The sequence below is a fragment of the Oryctolagus cuniculus genome, chromosome 5, assembly GCF_964237555.1.
Source record: "Oryctolagus cuniculus chromosome 5, mOryCun1.1, whole genome shotgun sequence".
NCBI lineage: Eukaryota > Metazoa > Chordata > Mammalia > Lagomorpha > Leporidae > Oryctolagus > Oryctolagus cuniculus.
The window spans coordinates 129,781,824-129,799,955 of NC_091436.1; the positions used below are offsets into that span (position 1 = coordinate 129,781,824).

An 18,132-nucleotide genomic window follows, 5' to 3' on the forward strand; every position below is an offset into this window, starting at 1 on the left:
CTGGGCCAGGGAAGAAAGGCACCGTCACACGGCATCCCCATCATGCACACACTCACGTGTGCACATGCACACACACATAGGTTGCAAGCTTGAGAGTACACTTAATTGGCAGGTACACCTTTCACGGTAAAAAGTAGAAAAGGGATTAGCTTATTAGAGAATGACATGTTTCAAGCGTTTATTACCTTTGTTTTCAATATAATTTTTTATCCTAAATTTATATTTTAATCTCAGCTATGTTTGACAGCCAATTTGCAAAACTGTTGAAAATTCAACAGCCAGGTCTCACCAGCTGGTGCCAGCCAGGTCCAGTGTACCCCTGGCTGACCCAGACACAAAGAACCCCTTGCAGCTCTTGGCATTCTGTGGACTCCACACACGGTGGCTGGCAAGGAGCAGGAGTCCTCCCACTGCCCCTGGGCCATCCAACCCCTTTCCTTTGCAAACATGGCTCCTACTCTAGACAGTCAAATCTCACCCGTGGGCATCAGAGCGCCCCCTGGTGGTTAGAGTATGTCTCAACCCAGGCCCACTTTTCTACTGACTGGGCACTTGCCCTGGTCCTAGGGATTGGAAAGTCTTTTGTCACACACCTTGTCCTTATGACCACCTTCCTGTTCTACCCACACACACACACACACACCCTAAATGAAACAAGCACCTGCCTTCAGTTTCTCTCGAGAGTTCCTTGGGACCCAAGGTTTATCCCATTTTTGATCTAATCATCCCCTTCCTCTGGGCCTGCCCACCCCTTGGCAGCTCCCCTGCCACTCAGGAGGGCTGGGGAGTGAGGCAAGCAACACAGACTCCAGGTAACGCGGGGTGTGCAGTTGGCTCAGGCACCAACACAGGTGCAGCACTGCATGTGGCTTCGGGATGCACAGGGGCCTGACTGGGGACGGGCATGGAAGGATGGGAGGGCGGGGACCCAGTCATCACCTCATGGGCTGCGTCCGCAGGGCGGTCTTCAGGTCCTCCACCACCTGGTTCCTCATCTCTGTCTCCTCCTCATCAAAGGCGTAGAGACTCTGCATCTGTGGAGCCATGGGCAGCAGGAGGTGGACGTCACACCACACCAGTGGCCCAGCATCCCGGTGCCTGGGCCCCTCAGCCCAGAAGGGACCCAGGGGCCACCCTTGTCTCGGGAGAGGGTGACACCTCAGGGGACGCTAGATGAAGACAGACTCTGAGGAGACCCAGGTTCTGGTCCTGGACCTCACCCTCCTCATCTGTGAAATGGGGACGAATGGCCCAGCTTGATGCCCAAGCCTGTGTGACATCCACATGGCCTGTGATGGTTTAAAGGGCTGCGGGGAGGGGTGGGTTATGACAGGACTGGGGGGTAACTGGAAGGTTGCTGAGCCCCAGCGAGTGGGGTGTGAGGGACAGGGGCAGGTGGAAGGAAAGGGCGAGGTTGCCGAGGGAAGGGCAGCGTGGAAGAGGAGCAGACAGCTCACCGCAGCCATGGAGTTGATTCGGTCAATGTAGTAGTCTGGCCAGCTGGTCGCCAGCTTGTTGGGGTCCTCCTGCTCCTAGAATGAAGAGGACAGTGTGGCCCAGCCGGCAAGGCAGGCCCACGGCTGGGGGTCCTGAGCTCTGTTCCATATCAGAACAGGGATTTGGGCCCAGCCCTGCCCACAAATGGGAGCTTGGAGGAAGCTGCAGAATCCCCCACACTCCCATTACTTCCTGCGTAAAATGCAGATAACGAACCCTGAGCCTCATGCTTAGAAAATGGCATGAGTCCAGAACCGTGCAGGCAGACATGCTTGCGATAAATGATGTGTATGGCTCTTTAAGAACCATTTTCTCCCATCATATCTGTTCTGCCCATATTTGAAGAAAGCACAACGCTATGATTGTTGGAGCCAAGACTGATGCATGCTTAGACCTTGTATCTCTTATTTTTCTGACCATATTCTTGTATTTGACAAAGGGATTGATTGGCTTATGATGATTTGGTAACTTAAGCACCCCGTCTTTCAGAGAGTCTGAGCAGACAGAATGCATTTGGTACTATGCCTGGCCCATAGCACGTGCTCAACAAATAGTGACTTTACAAAGACAGGAACTCCCAGGGCCCTGGACTTTAGAAAGACACAGGAGCCCCTGGTAGGTCTGATTTAACTCCCTCCCAACTCTGCTGAGTGAGGGTGTGTGCAGCTGGAGACAGAGCCTCTTTCCCCAAGACAGTCTGAGTTCTTCCCCAGACACCTGTAAGAGGTGATGGCATTGGATCAATACTAAAAGGAAATCAATACTAAGGGTGCTTGAACAGCAGCCTCTCTCGCCACGTGGCTCTGCCCCAGGACAGGGCATGCATCCTGCTCACCCCTGCCCCACGCCCTGGTCACTCTGGATGCTCCTCTTGCTTCCAAGTCAGTGTGAAAACTTGCCTCCTCCTGCCCCTCTGCCTGCCAGCCCCGCATCCCTCAGCTCTGCCTACTCCAGCGTCACCATTTTTTATAAAATCCCAATGTGGGACGAGTGGGAAAGCCGCCTTGTTTTGGTGCTGTGACTTCACACCTGCTACGTGTCACAGTCCACGACTGAGAGCCAAGTGCTCTGCCCTGGAGGAGGAGTCACCCCATGAAAACCAGCAGCTTCAGCAGACACACACTGCCCTGCGCCCAAGCCACAGGCGTTTAATGAGCACCACTCACTGGACTCGGCTCTGAAAGTACCAGGGAAAACATGAGGGCTTCTGCCTTCCACACAGCAAGCCAGTGCCAGAGAAGCGGTGGAACTGTCCATGGTGGACCTGGTGGAGGAGGCCGGCCCCTAATGCAGCAGTGTGAAGGGGGCGGGGCCCTAGGGGATTGGGCTGGGGTCAGCTGAGACAGGTGAAGGGTGGGGTGTTAGAGAGGAGAGCAGAGGGCTGTCAATGCATGTGGTTTGGAAGATGGTAAGAGATGCCCATATATTTTAATACATTTTGTATTGATCAACGTATGGAAACTCCATAGTAAACCAATGTGGTGTGTAGAAAATCACGAAATGTGTTTAACGACTCCTAAAATATATTTTCTCCTTTCCTCCTTTCTTCTTTCCTCCTCCTTTGAATTAAGCTTTTGTAAGGCTTGCTTTTCTCACAGTGAGATTCGCAGAGCATGGTATTCTAAGTGCTTAATAAGTGTGCATCGAGTATACAACAGTGGCCCGCAGTTTGTGTGGCCCAGGCATCCACAGGTTCTGAGACCCTGGCACTTTTCTTTTCTTTTCTTTTTTTTTTTTTTTTTGACAGGCAGAGTTAGTGAGAGTGAGACAAAGAGAAAGGTCTTCCTTCCAATGGTTCATCCCCCAAATGGCCACCACGGCTGGCGCACTGCACCGATCTGAAGCCAGGAGCCAGGTGCTTCCTCCTGGTCTCCCATGCGGGTGCATGGGCCCAAGCATTTGGGCCATCCTCCATTGCCTTCCCAGGCCACAGCAGAGAGCTGGACTGGAAGAAGAGCAACCGGGACTAGAACCCGGCGTCCATATGGGATGCAGGCGCCGCAGGCAGAGGATTAACCAAGTGAGCCACAGCGCTAGCCCTGGCCCTGACCTGACACTTTGCTCCCAGCCATCCTGAGGTCTAGCAGCCCTGTGGGCCCCTGACCTTAACTTCCCAGGGGCCTGGCCAAGTCCACAGTCTCCCTGAGCCTTCCTTGCCTCATTCATGGAACAAAGAACTCTACTTGTGGGGAGCAACCAGGACTAGACTGAGTTACTGGAATTAAGACTTATTCTATGCATCTGCTCTCCCACAATATGGCGCTGGGAGAGGAGAAAACAGCTTCTGCACAGCTGCCTCCAGTTCAACCAATAAACTGTAGGACTTGCTCCTGATTGGAGGAGAGCAGCGTACTCGGCGTGTGGGCAGCCGAGTTGGGATTGGCGGAGGAGGACTATAAAGGAGGAGAGAGACGGCATGCACCAGGAACATCTAAGAGGAACATCTAAGGGAACACCTGTGCAGCCCCCGAGAAAGCCGGCCGGCAGTGTGCCGCTCCCCTGCGGAAGTGGGGAATGTGGCCAGGGGGAACTGCCCTTCCACGGAGGTGGAAGGGTCAGTAGCCAACCCGGGAAGAACCAGCAGCAAACCCGGGGAGGGCCGAGCAGACGAAAGAACAGCGCAGGGTCCTGTGTCGTTCCTCCACGAAGAGGGGGAGCGACATAATGGTGCCGTGACTCGGATAGGAAACCTAGGACGGATAGGAAACTTAGGAGGAAAGAAATGGGAAAATACCGGAGAGAGAGACTAGCAAACAGCCTAGGGAAAAGCTGGACGGAAAAGGTGCCGGAAGAAGCTATTGAAAGCCTAGGCATAGACTCGGATATGGACTGTGGGAAAGAAGTTAGGATTGAAAGCGAAAGTGAAAGCTTTCATAGACTCGGATGCGGACTATGGCGGGGAAGCTAGGAGATTGAAAGCGAAAGTGAAACCTGGAGGAGGCTTGGACTCGGATACGGACTGTGGGGAGTAGCCAGGAGAAATGAGAGGAATATTGTTGGAAGAAAACTTAAGGAAACATACCGGGTAGAGAAAAATGTTAGGGAGGATGAAGCCGCGAGTGCAGGCCGAGGCGGAGACATAAGCCACCTTGGAATTCTTCAAGTCACCCCGGGGAGCAAGAGGCGAAGATCTGGAACCAGAGGCAGAGACGTGGGCCGCCAGGTTGGAATTCGCCAGGTTAGTCCGGGGAACTTGGACTGAATGCCGGTGGTGGCGGAAACATTCGCGGAAGCCGCCGCGTGCAGAGAGAGCACGGGGCGTGAATAGATAGGGAACGCGGGGCTGGCGCGAGGCCGTGGTGCGGGCGCGAAGTGCGTGGAGACCGCGGAGCGTGCGCGCAGAGCCGGGAGCCCGCCGGCGGGGCGAGGCGCCGGGAAGCCGCGCAGAGCCGTGAAGCTGCCGCGGGGCGAGGTGCCGAGAAGCAGCCTCGGGGCGAGCGCCGCCGGGAAGCCGCGGGGATAAGAGAAACAGAAGTTTAGAAGTAAAATGAGAGAAATAGGAATGCTGGAAGATAGAAGTAAAATGGGAGAAATAGGAATGCCCGGAGATAGAGAAATAGAGAAATAGAAAGGCCTCCCTACAACACTGCAATGTGAGAGCTTGGATTCGGTCTGCCTGATTAAGTGAGGCGATGAGCACCTGCGGGCGGCTAGCAGCTTATGCGCCGCAGGTCACCGAAGACAGGCACGAATTAACATCAGTAAGGCCTCCCCGCAATACAGCAATTAGGAGGCTTGGATTCGGTCTGCCTGATTAAGGCGGTAAGCACCAGCAAGCAGCTCGACCAGAGTATGAGCTGCAGGTCACCGAAGATAGGCACGAACCAACACTAATAAGTCTCCCCCACAATACGGCAATGAGAAGGCTTGGATTCAGTTTGCCTGATTGTTAGGGCTTGTAAGCCCCTGCAGGCAGAGCAGAGCATGCGCTGCGGGGCACCGAACACAGGCACGCATCAGCGCCTAAAAACCTCCTCACAATATGGCGAAGAGAGGACCCGGATTCGGTTTGCCTGATTGATAGGACTTGTAAGAACCTGTGGCAACTCTAGCAAGCAGAGCAGAGTGTGTGCCGCGGGGCACCGAAGACAGGCCCATATCAACGCCAAAAAAAATAAAAAGAAAGGGGGATCTGTGGGGAGCAACCAGGACTAGACTGAGTTACTGGAATTAAGACTTATTCTATGCATCTGCTCTCCCACAATATGGCGCTGGGAGAGGAGAAAACAGCTTCTGCACAGCTGCCTCCAGTTCAACCAATAAACTGTAGGACTTGCTCCTGATTGGAGGAGAGCAGCGTACTCGGCGTGTGGGCAGCCGAGTTGGGATTGGCGGAGGAGGACTATAAAGGAGGAGAGAGACGGCATGCACCAGGAACATCTAAGAGGAACATCTAAGGGAACACCTGTGCAGCCCCCGAGAGAGCCGGCCGGCGGTGTGCCGCTCCCCTGCGGAAGTGGGGAATGTGGCCAGGGGGAACTGCCCTTCCACGGAGGTGGAAGGGTCAGTAGCCAACCCGGGAAGAACCAGCAGCAAACCCGGGGAGGGCCGAGCAGACAAAAGAACAGCGCAGGGTCCTGTGTCGTTCCTCCACGAAGAGGGGGAGCGACATCTACTGAGTTCTTTCTTGGGTTCCTTCCTCTCTGAACAGCAGGAGGATTCCAGTCCTCCAGTTTGATAAGGTCTGTGTGGCTCAGAGCAGAGCCAGCAGTGGGACGAATATCCTGCAAGGAAGTGAGAAGAATTGTGATGGGGTCTGGGGATGGGGGAGCAGGCACCACCCAGAACGCTCCCAGGAGCACACAGGAGTGACGGTGCCTTCCAGGCCTTCATCCCCCACCCCCCATACCCACACTACAAAGAGGAAGGAACAAGCCACAACCCAAGCCTAGAATTGTGAGGGAAGAGGAGGGGTGGGCCATGAAGAGCATAAAAATAGCCAGAAAAGCCCATACAGAGGGGGCAAGAGAGAGATGCAGGGAGAAAGAGATGAGCAAGACGGGGCTGGGGGAGGGCAGCTCCGGGGAACGAGAAGAGAGTGGCTCCTATCTAAGTAAGCCCTGGCTGTAGCCGGAAGCACCACCTTCTAGGGAGAGCCCCGATCAGAAGATGAACAGTAGCTCCTGATGAACAGGGGCACAGCAAGGAAACCGTGGGGCGAACGGGGCTGATGTGTGACCTTTAGCCCCAGCCGGGGCGAAGGCTGAAGACCCAGAGGAGGACTCCCCAGGCTCACTCCTGTAAATTGCATCCCGAGAGCCAAGCCCTCCCCGGGAAGGCCTTGAGCTGTACCCCCTAGGCCAAAGCTGGCACAAAAAAGGCATCTACACTTTGCATCTCGGCACCTGACTCCACCCCATTCCTGGGTGCCAGCAGGTGCCTGCCTAATGGATCTGTGAAAAGGAGTCCTTCTCCCCAGGGTATAAGCTCTAATGTGTCAGCCTCTGCTGTTCCGGTGGCTCCTACAACACTGCTGGCTCCTACGACACAGCTGGTGAATGCACAGCGAGGCAGCGAGAGCCGCCCCGAGACGCAGCAGGAGGGGGCAGGACGGCACCTTCTTCTTGCTGCAGTAGATCTGCCATTTCTTCTCAGGGGGCAGCGCAAACACAGCTTCCCGGTTCTTGTCCGTGAGATCCAATTCATCCTGCAAAGAGGAGAAAAGACATGTCTGGAGCCCAGGATGGCTGAGATTACACCACTCAGAGCCACAGGAGGCTACTGTTCCCTCAAACCCATCCCTCAGCCTACTGCTTCCGGCCCAGGGAACGCCCCAGAGAGGAGGGGGCTTCAAAAGGCTGCTAGAGAAAATGGAATGAAAAGAGTTTATTTTGGTGCAAATTGGATTGAGAACCATTCCTAGTTTTTCCATAACACGTGTTTTCCACGAGATTTTGAAGACCCTGCATAGGATAGGGCTTTTCTGCCCTTGTCAGACTCCTGCATTGCTTTGTCAGCAATGCAGCAATGGATCTGGCTGTGTTAGACGGTCCCTATGAAACTCTCATCTCAAAGTTTCTTCTGCAGTTCAAAGACAAGGACAGGGCTCAGAAAAGCAATGGTCCATAGGCCAGGGAACACTGCGACACTGGGAACTGAGGCTGTTTCATTCAGCTATTATACTCTTTTTGTAAAAGCAAAATCAAAACTCCCATTAGGACTGCAAAGCATACCGTTAACCTTTGTGTTTCCAGACACAATACGCATTGAAATCTTGGCACTTACACTCTTTCCCTTTACTTGTATTCAGTGGAGAGCATTTAAGACTTCATTCCATGTAGATCAGAACAGGGCAGTACAAATAAAATATGAGGGGCTGGCACTGCGGCGTAACAGGTAAAGCTGCCCCGTGCAGTGCCAGCATCCCATATGGGCGCCGGTTCGAGTCCCAGCTGCTCCACTTCCAACCCAGTTCTCTGCTATGGCCTGGGAAAGCAGTAGAAGATGGCCTAAGTGCTTGGGCCCCTGCACCTGCATGGGAGACCAGGAAAAAGGTCGTGGCTTCTGGCTTCAGATCAGCCCAGCTCTGGCCATTGTGGACAACTGGAGAGTGAACCAGTGAATGGAAGACCTCTCTCTCTGCCTCTCCTTCTCAGTGTAGCTCTTTCAAATAAATAAATAAATCTTTAAAAAAATAATGTGAGCCACATACATATAAAACATGCCTAGTGGCGTGAAAGCAGAAATAGGTGAAGCTAATTTTAATACATTTTATTCAAATGAATACATCTAAACTATGATCACTTCAATATGTAATCAATATAGAAATGATCAATGAGCAGTTTTAATTCTCTGTTTCAAACCAAGTCTTCAAAACATGATCTGTTCGTTATGCTTCTAGCTTGTCTCGGTTCAGACCAGCCAGTAGCCCAGTGAGGCCAGTGGCTGCCATTTGGACAGCACATACAAGGACTATATGAATTAAACCCATCAGTTTACCATCCCTAGCAACCTAAAGACCCTGGAGATTTAATTCCAAACAAGGCTGCTTCCCTGGAACTCTACACAGCCCAGAAAAACCTTGGTCAAAATTCCCAGAACCCTGTTTAAGGTTTCCTTTCTATTGTCAGAATCGGGAAAAAAAAAATTGAGTTTTGTGCACCTTACATCTCCCAGTACAAAGTCTGCCTCTCCACAACCTCCGTACCTTTGCTTCCACACTTGTTTCTCTGTGGACTGCCTGCCCTCCCCACCATTCGGGCCAAGGTCCTCGGGCCAGCTCCCATGCTCAAAGTCAGCGTCCTCCAGCCAGTCTTCCATCAGCCTTGCCAGCAAGAGCAGTCTCTGCCTCGGTGAACCTCACAGAACTCCCATCACCTCCTCTGTCTTTTCTGGACAGAGATCTCCACTTCCACACAGGGCCCTGCGGATGCTGCTTCTTCCTTAGCTGTTCTCTCCTTGGTTTCTGCAGCAGCCACACTCGGGGGCAGTCCCTCTTGATCCCCCTGGTTCCATCGTGGGCCCCTGTGCTGCCTTCTCTGCTGCTACCTTGAAACACTGAGGGCTCTCCAGGCATCACCCCACGTCCTCCTTCCTCTACGCCTCACCCTAGGTAAAGCCTCCTCAGCCATTTCTGGGAACCCAGTTATGATCCCAGACACTCTCCAGTTTGTACCCGCCCGTTCCCCGAGCTCCAGGCCTCGGGGCCCAGCTGCCTCCCGCACCGCCCTGGCTGGCTCTCCTGCAGGCCCCTGAGGCTCGTCTTTGCTGTTCCTGTGTGCCAGGCAGTGGGCAACGTGCCTAGGGTTATTCACTTATTTAAAGCTGACAACCGCCACTTCGCAGATGAGGGAGGCAGCAAGTAGAGAGGATACGCAAAGTGACTGCATGATGCCAGCCACCTCCACTCTGTCCCATCCTGCACAGACCTCAAAATCTACCCATCTCTTGGGGCTGGCACCGAGGCTCACTTGGTTAATCCTCCACCTGTGGTGCTGGCATCCCATATGGGCGCCGAGTTCTAGTCCCGGTTGCTCCTCTTCCAGTCCAGCTCTCTGCTGTGGCCCAGGAAGGCAGTGGAGGATGGCCCAAGTGCTTAGGCCCCTGCACCTGCATGGGAGACCAGGAGGAAGCACCTGGCTCCTGGCTTCGGATCGGCGCAGTGCGCTGGCCGTGGTGGCCATTTGGGGAGTGAACCAACTGAAGGAAGACCTTTCTCTCTGTCTCTCTCGGTGTCTAACTCTGCCTGTCTAATAAAAAAAAAAAAAATCCTACCCATCTCCTCGTGCCGTGAACTTGAGTGTTCCTTGGTTTCTACCCCTTCATCTATGCTCCCAATCCATGCCCTTTGCTCCTAACCAGCTCTTGGATCTGCGCACTCCGCTCCATCCCCACTGCTCATACTTTAGTCCAAGCCCCTGCTCTCCCCGCCTCGGATTCCTTCGCTCTCCTCCTGCAGATGAACCTAGACCATTTCTTCCATAGAGCGTCCGAGCACAGTCCTTTAGTAGAAGAGCAGATTGTGGCGCTCCAGCCCCTGGTAGAAATCTTCAGAGGCGTCCTACTGCCTCTTGGATCAAACCCCAAGTCCTTAGTCATTCTGGTCTTCATTGTGTCCCCCTAAAGGACACAGTTTTTTCTGACTCGTGACCACCACCTGTGCTGTTCCTTCCATGGGGAACCCTCCTCTCGCAGGGTCCTGCACCCCCACTCACTCACCTGACCTCACACTGCCTGTGGACCTCAGTGGAAACATTGCTGCCCACACCCTGCTAGCAGGTGGATCCTGCCGATATGCTCCCACAGGCCTGGGATGTCCCCTATCTAATGCTCACCACACTGCCATTGCCCTGTGAGATCAGTCTTCCCCATTAGACCCCAAGTTCTGGGGACAGGGGCCTGCCCGAGGGTCATCGAAGTCCCCCACAGGGCCAGCACACAGCAGGCTCTCCAAGAGCTTTGATCTGTTTGACCGACACCTGACACTACCCTTGGCAGACAAGATTTATCTGACATCCTCCCTTTTGTGAAAGAGCCCTGCAAGGATCCTGCTTGCTAAAGATGTTCGGTAAACATTTGTTGAATAAGTGAGTTGAATAAAGAACCACCTCTCTTCACCTCCTTCTTCCAAATCCCAGTGCACTCAAGGAAACAGCCCCAGCTAACACCAGCCAGGCGCCACGTGCTATTCTGCGCGCACAGCCACTGCTCCCCGGCCCCACCCTGGGGAAAGGTGTAAGTCGGGAAATGGGGAGCTTTCCTCAAGCCAGTGTGACAAGGAAGCTGAATGGCTTCTTCACACCACCTGTGGTCTCATCTTGCCGTGGGCTTGTCATCTGCAGGGGCTGGATCACCTTAACCGGAAGCTAATGGCAAAACCACGTCCCAAACCTCATGGTGCCATTTCTCCACTGCCGTGACGACAGGTACCACCACAGGGGTGAGTGACCAAGAGCAGATGGCCGATGAGCGCGAGCTGTAGCTCCACGCCAGGGTTCAGTGCACCATCCCGGAGCTGGGACTTCCCTCAGTGTGCAGTCCTTGTTTCACCACCAGACCTCCAAGGAGAGGACTCACACTTCCTTCCTGTTGTCTCCATGGGGTCAGGGTATCAGGTTTCACACCCAGGGACTTCTTACCAAGCAGGCGGATGCACTGGCCCGATGGACGTCACCAGGAAGCAGGACGGGCTGGTGCTAGCATGCATGGCAGACCCTCAGGCTACCCCTGGCTAAGCGTGGGGTCCAATCATCCCAGACCTGACTCAGATCCCAAGAATGCAGTGGGCGTTTCTACCTCTGTATTTCCAGCCAGCCGTCCTCCATTGCAGGTGCCATGGCTGCCTGTGGACTTCCACTCGGCCCTTCTTCCTCCCTCTGAGATGAGAGGATCCCAGGAAAACCCCAGAGGACAGAGAGAGATGGCTCCTAAGTGTTCCGACGCTCTTGAGGCTCCTCAGCATCTTATTTCACAAAAGCCCAGATCCACCTCTTTCTATGAGAGTCTAACCACTGCACCACACGGCCTCGGATCCAACGGAAGTAGGAGTCCATCCTTCTGGGAACACAGCTCCCGGTGTCCACCCCAGTGAGACACCTGTTTCCCCCACGCAGCGAAGGTGTCCTGGGGACCCCCCCCTCAGGTCCAAGAGGGGTCTTAAGAGCAGGAGACCCCAGAACACGGGCTCCCGCCCGCTGTTCGTTCACCCTCCCTTCCCTGCCCCCTCGCACTGACCACCAGCTCTGCGAAGCGGACGTTAAGCTCCTCGGGGTTCGGGATGGGGCCGGAGAACTCCAGGTACTGCAGAGGGTGGTTGTCCCGGATGTTGATTTCGGGGAGGTCACTGCCCCCGAAGCAGCACAGGAAACCCAGGCCATGGCGGCTCCTCTTGCGGGGTGCCATGGTCACCGCAGGCCGGCAGGGGGGCGGGGGGTCAGCAGGCAGACGCCCTAGGTCCTCATGGTGATCTGGGCAGGAGAACAGAGCACAGGGTGTCAGGCACAGCAGTCAGACAGGCGGGGACAGAGGTCACTCTGCCTTCTAATCTCTTTGCTCCACAGAGTAGCAGGGGCCTCAACCCAGTCATAAAGCCCCCCTCCTATTTCCCACGGCTTCTCTCTATTCCCCCAGCTCCTTCCACCTGGATGCACTGACACGCCCTCCGGGTGCTTCCCGCAATGCATACTGTCACATTCCTCCTCTCTGTCCCCAGAGAAGACAGGGGGACTGAGGACGCAGAGTGCGCCTCCCAGGCAGTCAGAGCACGCGCTCCTCTTAGGTTCTCCAGGACTGCAGCTGGGTGTCTGTGCTCTGCACTCTGGCTGACCAGGCTCCAGCAGGGCTCACTCTCTTGGCTCATTTCAGGGTCTGGGGATGGCAGAGCCAAGGGCAGTAGTCAGTCGTGGGTTGAGGAAGGAAGCAGCCTGGTGGGGAGACAGCGAGCGGATCCTATGGCAGAGCTCCTGGGGCAGGCACTGGGTGGGTAGGGAATGGAAAGCCTTGGGGTCCCGCGTGGTTTTCTGCACAGTGTGCTGACCCAGGCACGTATGGGTGGATGCCAAATATCCACAAGGCAACGGCTCAGCCACCCAGCAAAAGGAGGCCGTCTGCCTTCCCAGAGGGCACTGTGGGAGCAGTGAAAGTGAACCCTGGGAAAGGAAATGGGCTGACACTGGAGTTATGTTCAACATCTCAAAGGAAATCTGCTTAGATCTGCACTTTTTTCCAAGACAGAGGGCGTGGCTCTGGCCAGAGACAAACGGACAGATACCCAGCACTTGCTGGTGCTCAGGACAGAAAGGGTCAAGTCTCCGGCTTGCCACTGGTAAAGCCTTGCTTGGTGATGACCCAGCCTGAGGAGGAAGCCTGACCACTGGTCACGGAGATCCACACAGTCTCCAGATCAAGCAAGCCCGACACTCAGCACACAGGCCTCCCGAGGGTGGGAGCCGCCCATGTACACGGGTCCTAGACATGCTTTCAGATAACTGGGTACACTCAGCAGAGACCCTGACTCCCACACCACTCTGTCCAGCCACAGTCACCCCATCCCATACTTAGAGACCCTCATCCTTTGAATACTGGACTCTTTCGATATCCTGTTGAATATCATTGACTTGGGGGTCGAGCTATTTTTGAGTCTTGATTGCTAGCTGTTTCTCTGAGATTTGGACCATGAACAGCGTGGAAGGCTTCCACGGTCATCATCCACATCCTCACTGGACGGGTCAACCCTGACAAGGAGACTGTGACCCTGTCGTGCATGACGGAGACTTATTCTTCATCACTCTCGGGGCAGTCCATCAACCAGCTCAAAATCCATGTAACTATGCTGTCATCCGGCCCCATTTTCTATTGTTTAATATATATAAAGTTGTTGTTGAGAAGCAAAGAGAGAGGCAGAGACAGAAAGTAAGAGCACCCATACGTGGTTCACTCCCCAAATACTCAAAACCGTCAGGGCTGGACCAGGCCAAAGCCAGGAGCAGGAGCTCCACCCAGATCTCTCACGTGGGGGCAGGGGCCCACTACTTGAGCCGTCATCTGCCCGCCGGGTGTCCACTAGCAGGAAGCTGGAGTCAGGAGCTGGAGCTAGGAATGAAACCCAGGCGACTAACTCGGACGTGTGTGTCTTAATTGTCAGGTTAAACGCCAGCTCCCCAGCCTCCTTTTTTGTAAAGATAACAAGAGAGGTTTTTCCTAGATCCCTGTGGAACTCCAGATTGGCTACATCTAAGGCATTCCTTTGAATCTGCTCTAGAATCTTATCAAAAAAACAAGACAAACATAGTGTAACTTGTTCCTAGTGAAAAAGTAACTTCTAGAGGACACTGCTTTGTTTCCCAGCTCCCAAAAATACAGCTAGCAACTCCCTGCACTCTGATATGGACTCTTCTAGAATCACGATCAATTTTAATCTTCATTATAGAGCTTTTCACTGACTGTTGTTTCTTTATAAACTTTATGACAGGCTTTTATTTAAAGATTGAGTTATTTATTTGAAAGGCAGAGTTAGAGAGAGAGACAGAGAGGAAAGAGAGGTCTTTCATCCGCTGGTTCACTCCACAAATGGCCACAATGAGGGGAGCTGCGCCAATCTGAAGCCAGGAGCCAGAAACTCCATCTGGGTCTCCCACATGGGTGCAGAGGCCCAAGCACTTGGGCCATCTCCTGCTGCTTTCCCAGGTGCTTTAGCAGGGAGCTGGGTCAGAAGTGGAGCAGCCAAGGCTTGAACTGGTTCTTGGACGTGGGATGCCAGCACCACGGAAGACAGCTGAACCCACTGCACCACGATGCCAACCCCTGTAACAGGCTTTTTAATTGGCCCAGGAGAGCCTCCACGATCAGAGGTTGTCTTGTACTCTTGGGGGAGTCAAGAAGTAGACAGGGACCCTCCCAACAGGAGGCTCCACCGGCCAAGAGAAGGGCCTCGTGCGCCTGGGGAGGGCTGCCTGTTTTGCAGCTCCTGGGCCTGGTTGTATTCCGAGGACAAAGGGAGGACAGCCCCCTCTCACGTCTTCTCCTGCCTCCCTCATCAGAACACCCAAGGCTGAAACCATAGGCTCTTAGCTGGGAAGAGCCCCAGAAGTCAGGTGGTCTCGTGGCAAAGAGCAGAGAAATAGGGCTCACAGAGGAAATGTCTTAAGGGAAATGTCTAGGGACAGAGCTGGGATGAAAACTCAGGGCTCCAGCACCCAGGCCGGGGTCTGGGCCCTGCCCAGGCCAGTGGGCCCTGTTCCCGCCCTGTCCCTGGGCCCCCAGTAACCTCCCTCTGTTGGAGAAGTCTTCTTTCTACTGCTTACTTGAGAAACACCCCTAGTCCCAAATGCCCCCTCTAGACCAGAGGCCCTGCCAGAGACCCAAGAGGCTGCCCCCTCCTCCACCCTCAACGGGACCTGCGTCCGTCTCGCAGCCTGACTCCCCAACCCCACTGCTCCCGCACCTCCTCCACTCCAGCTTCCTGGTGGCAGGGGCAGAGGCCTTGAAGGCCGGCCCCCTAGAAGATCTGACGGCTGCCCCTGCCTTCACAGCACGTCTCCTAACATCTCAGAGCCCCAGCTCCCTTGCCCATGACACCACCCCAACCACAGCATCTGCACTCCAGGTTCTAGAAGAGTAAATGAAGCCACATGAGCAAACCACCTGGGACCCCACACTCACCAGCTGAAGAGCAGCACGGCGAGGTGAGAGTTACCCCTCCCAGAGCCTGCAGCCATCAGTGCTTCTCCAGGCACACAAGGGGCTGCTGAGGCCTGGTCCTGTAGGAATCAGCCCAGCCAGACTTACGAAATTATGAAGGAGCTGGCACTGTGGTGTAGTGGGTAAAGCTGCCGCCTGCAGTACTGGCATCCCATATGAGCGCCAGTTCAAGTGCCGGCCGCTCCACTTCTGATCCAGCTCTTTGCTGTAGCCTGGGAAAGCAGTAGAAGATGGCCCAAGTGCCTGGGCCCCTGCACCCGCATGGGAGACCCAGAAGAAGCTCCTGGCTCCTGGCTACGGATCAGTGCAGCTCCAGCCATTGCAGCCAACTGGGGAGTGAACCAGCAGATGGAAGACTTCTTTCTCTCCCTCTCTGTAACTCTGCCTTTCTTTTCTTTTCTTTTCTTTTTTTTAAGGTTTTTTTTTTTTTATTTTATTTGAAAGGCAGAGTTACAGAGAGGCAGAGGCAAAGAGGTCTTCCATCCATCCACTGGTTCACTCTCCAGATGGCCACAACGGCTGGAGCTGTGCCAATCCAAAGCCAGGAGCTTTTTCTGGGTCTCCCATGTGAGCGCAGGGGCCCAAGGACTTGGACCATCTTCCACTGCTTTCTCAGGCCATAGCAGAGAGCTGGTTCAGAAGTAGAGCATCCAGGTCTTGAACTGGCACCCATATGGGATGCTGGCACTGCAGGTGGTGGCTTTACCTGCTACGCCACAGTGCTGGCCCCAACTCTGCCTTTCAAACAGAATAAATCTTAAAAAAGAAGAAGTCACAAAGCTTTGCCTTCACTAACTGGGACATCAGATCCAAAGGAGCTGGCTCTTCCTGGGCTCTGCGCTCTCACTAGTTGGAAAGGCAATGAAATCCTCTGTGCTGGGCTGGCGCCGTGGCTCACTTGGTTGATCCTCCACCTGCGGCACCAGCATCTCTTATGGGCACTGGTTCTAGTCCCGGTTGCTCCTCTTCCAGTCCAGGCAGTGGAGGATGGCCCGAGTGCTTGGGCCCCAGCACCCGCATGGGAGACCAAGAGGAGACATCTGGTTCCTGGCTTCGGATGGGCACAGTTCCAGTCGTGGTGGTCATTTGAGGGGTGAACCAACGGAAGGAAGACCTTTCTCTCTGTCTCTCTCTCACTTTCTATATCTCTACCTGTCAACTAAATAAATAAGAAAAAAGAAAAAGAAATCTTCTGTGCTGATGTGAGCAGGCAGTGGAAAGGAGAGTGGGCCAGAGCGGTTTGTTTCTGCAAAGTCCCTTAGAGACAAGAGCCATGGAGGAGTCACCTTCGGAGGAGTGTGGGAGGAAACAGGAAGCAGAGACACAAGGAAACTCTGTGTACTTGAACTTGAGCCAGCGGATCCCACCTGCCCCCACAGTCAGCCACTTTTCTCCCCATGAAAACTTCCGCAGCGTGGACAGCTGCCTGCCCCCTCCCCTCTTCTCAGGCGTGCCCGTGCCAAAACACAGAACCCCTGGCCTTTGACAGCAACCATCAGCTGTTAGTCAGCACCTCCTGCCAGTACTGTAAGGGAGCTATGAGGCCCCCGCCAAGGGGTCTCCCCTGGCCCGTGGCCCCCGCCAGACTTTGCTCCCAGTTTGCCTGGAGAAAGCACGTGGACTGGGCTCCAGAGCCCACGTCCCCAACCCCTGTCACCAGCCAGCTGTGGCCTTGGCTTCCTCTCTGTACAATGGCCAGGCTGCACCAAAGACCTCCAAGGACCCAACCAGCCCTGACCATCCACACTGTCCAGTTCATTCCCCTTCCCAAAGCTTTCCCCAGGGGCTCTCCGCCGCCAGAGCCGTCTCCCCACATCCCACCCTGAGCCAGGAAGGACTTCCTGTTGCTTGATCTCAGTCTCCCACTAAGCCTGTCAACAAGAAAATCTTAACCCTTACTCCAAAGCCCGAGGCTGGCCACCACCCACGCCGGCTCCCGCGTCTTAGGTCCTCAACAGCGCCCTGCCAGCAGGGCTGATTTCTTACACTTCTGTAAACGCTGGGCAGTAATAATAGTGCAGGCTTTGGTATCTGCCAGATACTAGGCGTATCTACACTGTATCTTCACAACAGCTCTCCAAGATAAATGGCTCATCTTTAAGTTATTTTTAAAAAAACAACAGTGCTGGCATTGCGGCTCTATGGGTGAAGCTGTCACTTACAATGCTGGCATCCCACAAGTCCCGGCTGCTCTGTTTTGGATTTGGCTCCCTGCTAATGTGCCCGGGAAAGCAAAGGAAGATGGTGCAGAGGAAGATGACAGGCCCAGCCCAGCCCTGGCCGCTGTGGGAGTGAACCAGCTGATGGAAGATCTGTCACACTGCCTTTCAAATAAGTACAAATAAATCTAAAACACACACACACGCACACACACACACCCCAACAGAATACAAAACAACAGCTGTAGTTCAGAGAGTTCACATGCCTGGTTAGTGCTGTAGCTAGGATTCGAACCCAGGACTGTCAGACTCAAAGGCTGGCCTGCTAAGCCCCAAGGCCCATGTCCAAGGAGTGCTGTAAGCAGAGACCTGCTCAGAGCTTTCTCAAGTGTTTCACGGATTCAGATTCCGCAACTCAACACCGTGTTTCCTGTCCAAGCGTGTCCCAGATCTGCAGTGTCAGGCCAGCTTCGCCTTGGCCTTAGGAGCTGATGATCATCACTGTCCCCTTTACGGATGGTGACGCCGGAGCTTCAGGAGCTGCTGCGTGGCCTGGGCAACCACATTCAGCTGCTCAGAGTCCCAGATGGCAGAGGGGGGACTCACAGGTCAGTATTCGGACTCCAAGTGCAGTGCTCTGCTCACAGAACCAAAGCGGACCCATGACCCCTCCCGTCAGTTCCTGAGACCAGTGCTACAGCTCTGACACAGACTGCATTCTCCTCTCCCCTTCTCCACGTCTATGCGTGGGGTTATCAGGGCAAGGGCGCGCTGTTGATGGTCTCTCCTTGGCCGCTTCCAGCCTGCCTCCCAGGAGCCAGAAGCTGTGCTGAGCATT

At 54.4% G+C, this 18,132-nt stretch overlaps 1 protein-coding gene across 12 annotated transcripts in view; it reads right to left on the reverse strand.

The window, feature by feature from the left end:
- The window catches only part of DAAM2 (dishevelled associated activator of morphogenesis 2), a 117,676-nt gene that overhangs the window by 35,678 nt on the left and 63,866 nt on the right, over positions 1–18,132 (reverse strand). For all 12 annotated transcript variants that reach the window (XM_017345097.3, XM_070074108.1, XM_017345100.3 and 9 more), the window contains 4 exons: positions 11,671–11,903; positions 7,055–7,144; positions 1,458–1,532; positions 940–1,034 (listed from right to left, as the gene is read on the reverse strand). In XM_017345097.3, the coding sequence (XP_017200586.2) occupies positions 940–1,034; positions 1,458–1,532; positions 7,055–7,144; positions 11,671–11,838 (428 nt within the window). In that variant the 5' untranslated portion in view covers positions 11,839–11,903. The remainder of the gene's footprint in view (positions 1–939; positions 1,035–1,457; positions 1,533–7,054; positions 7,145–11,670; positions 11,904–18,132) is intronic.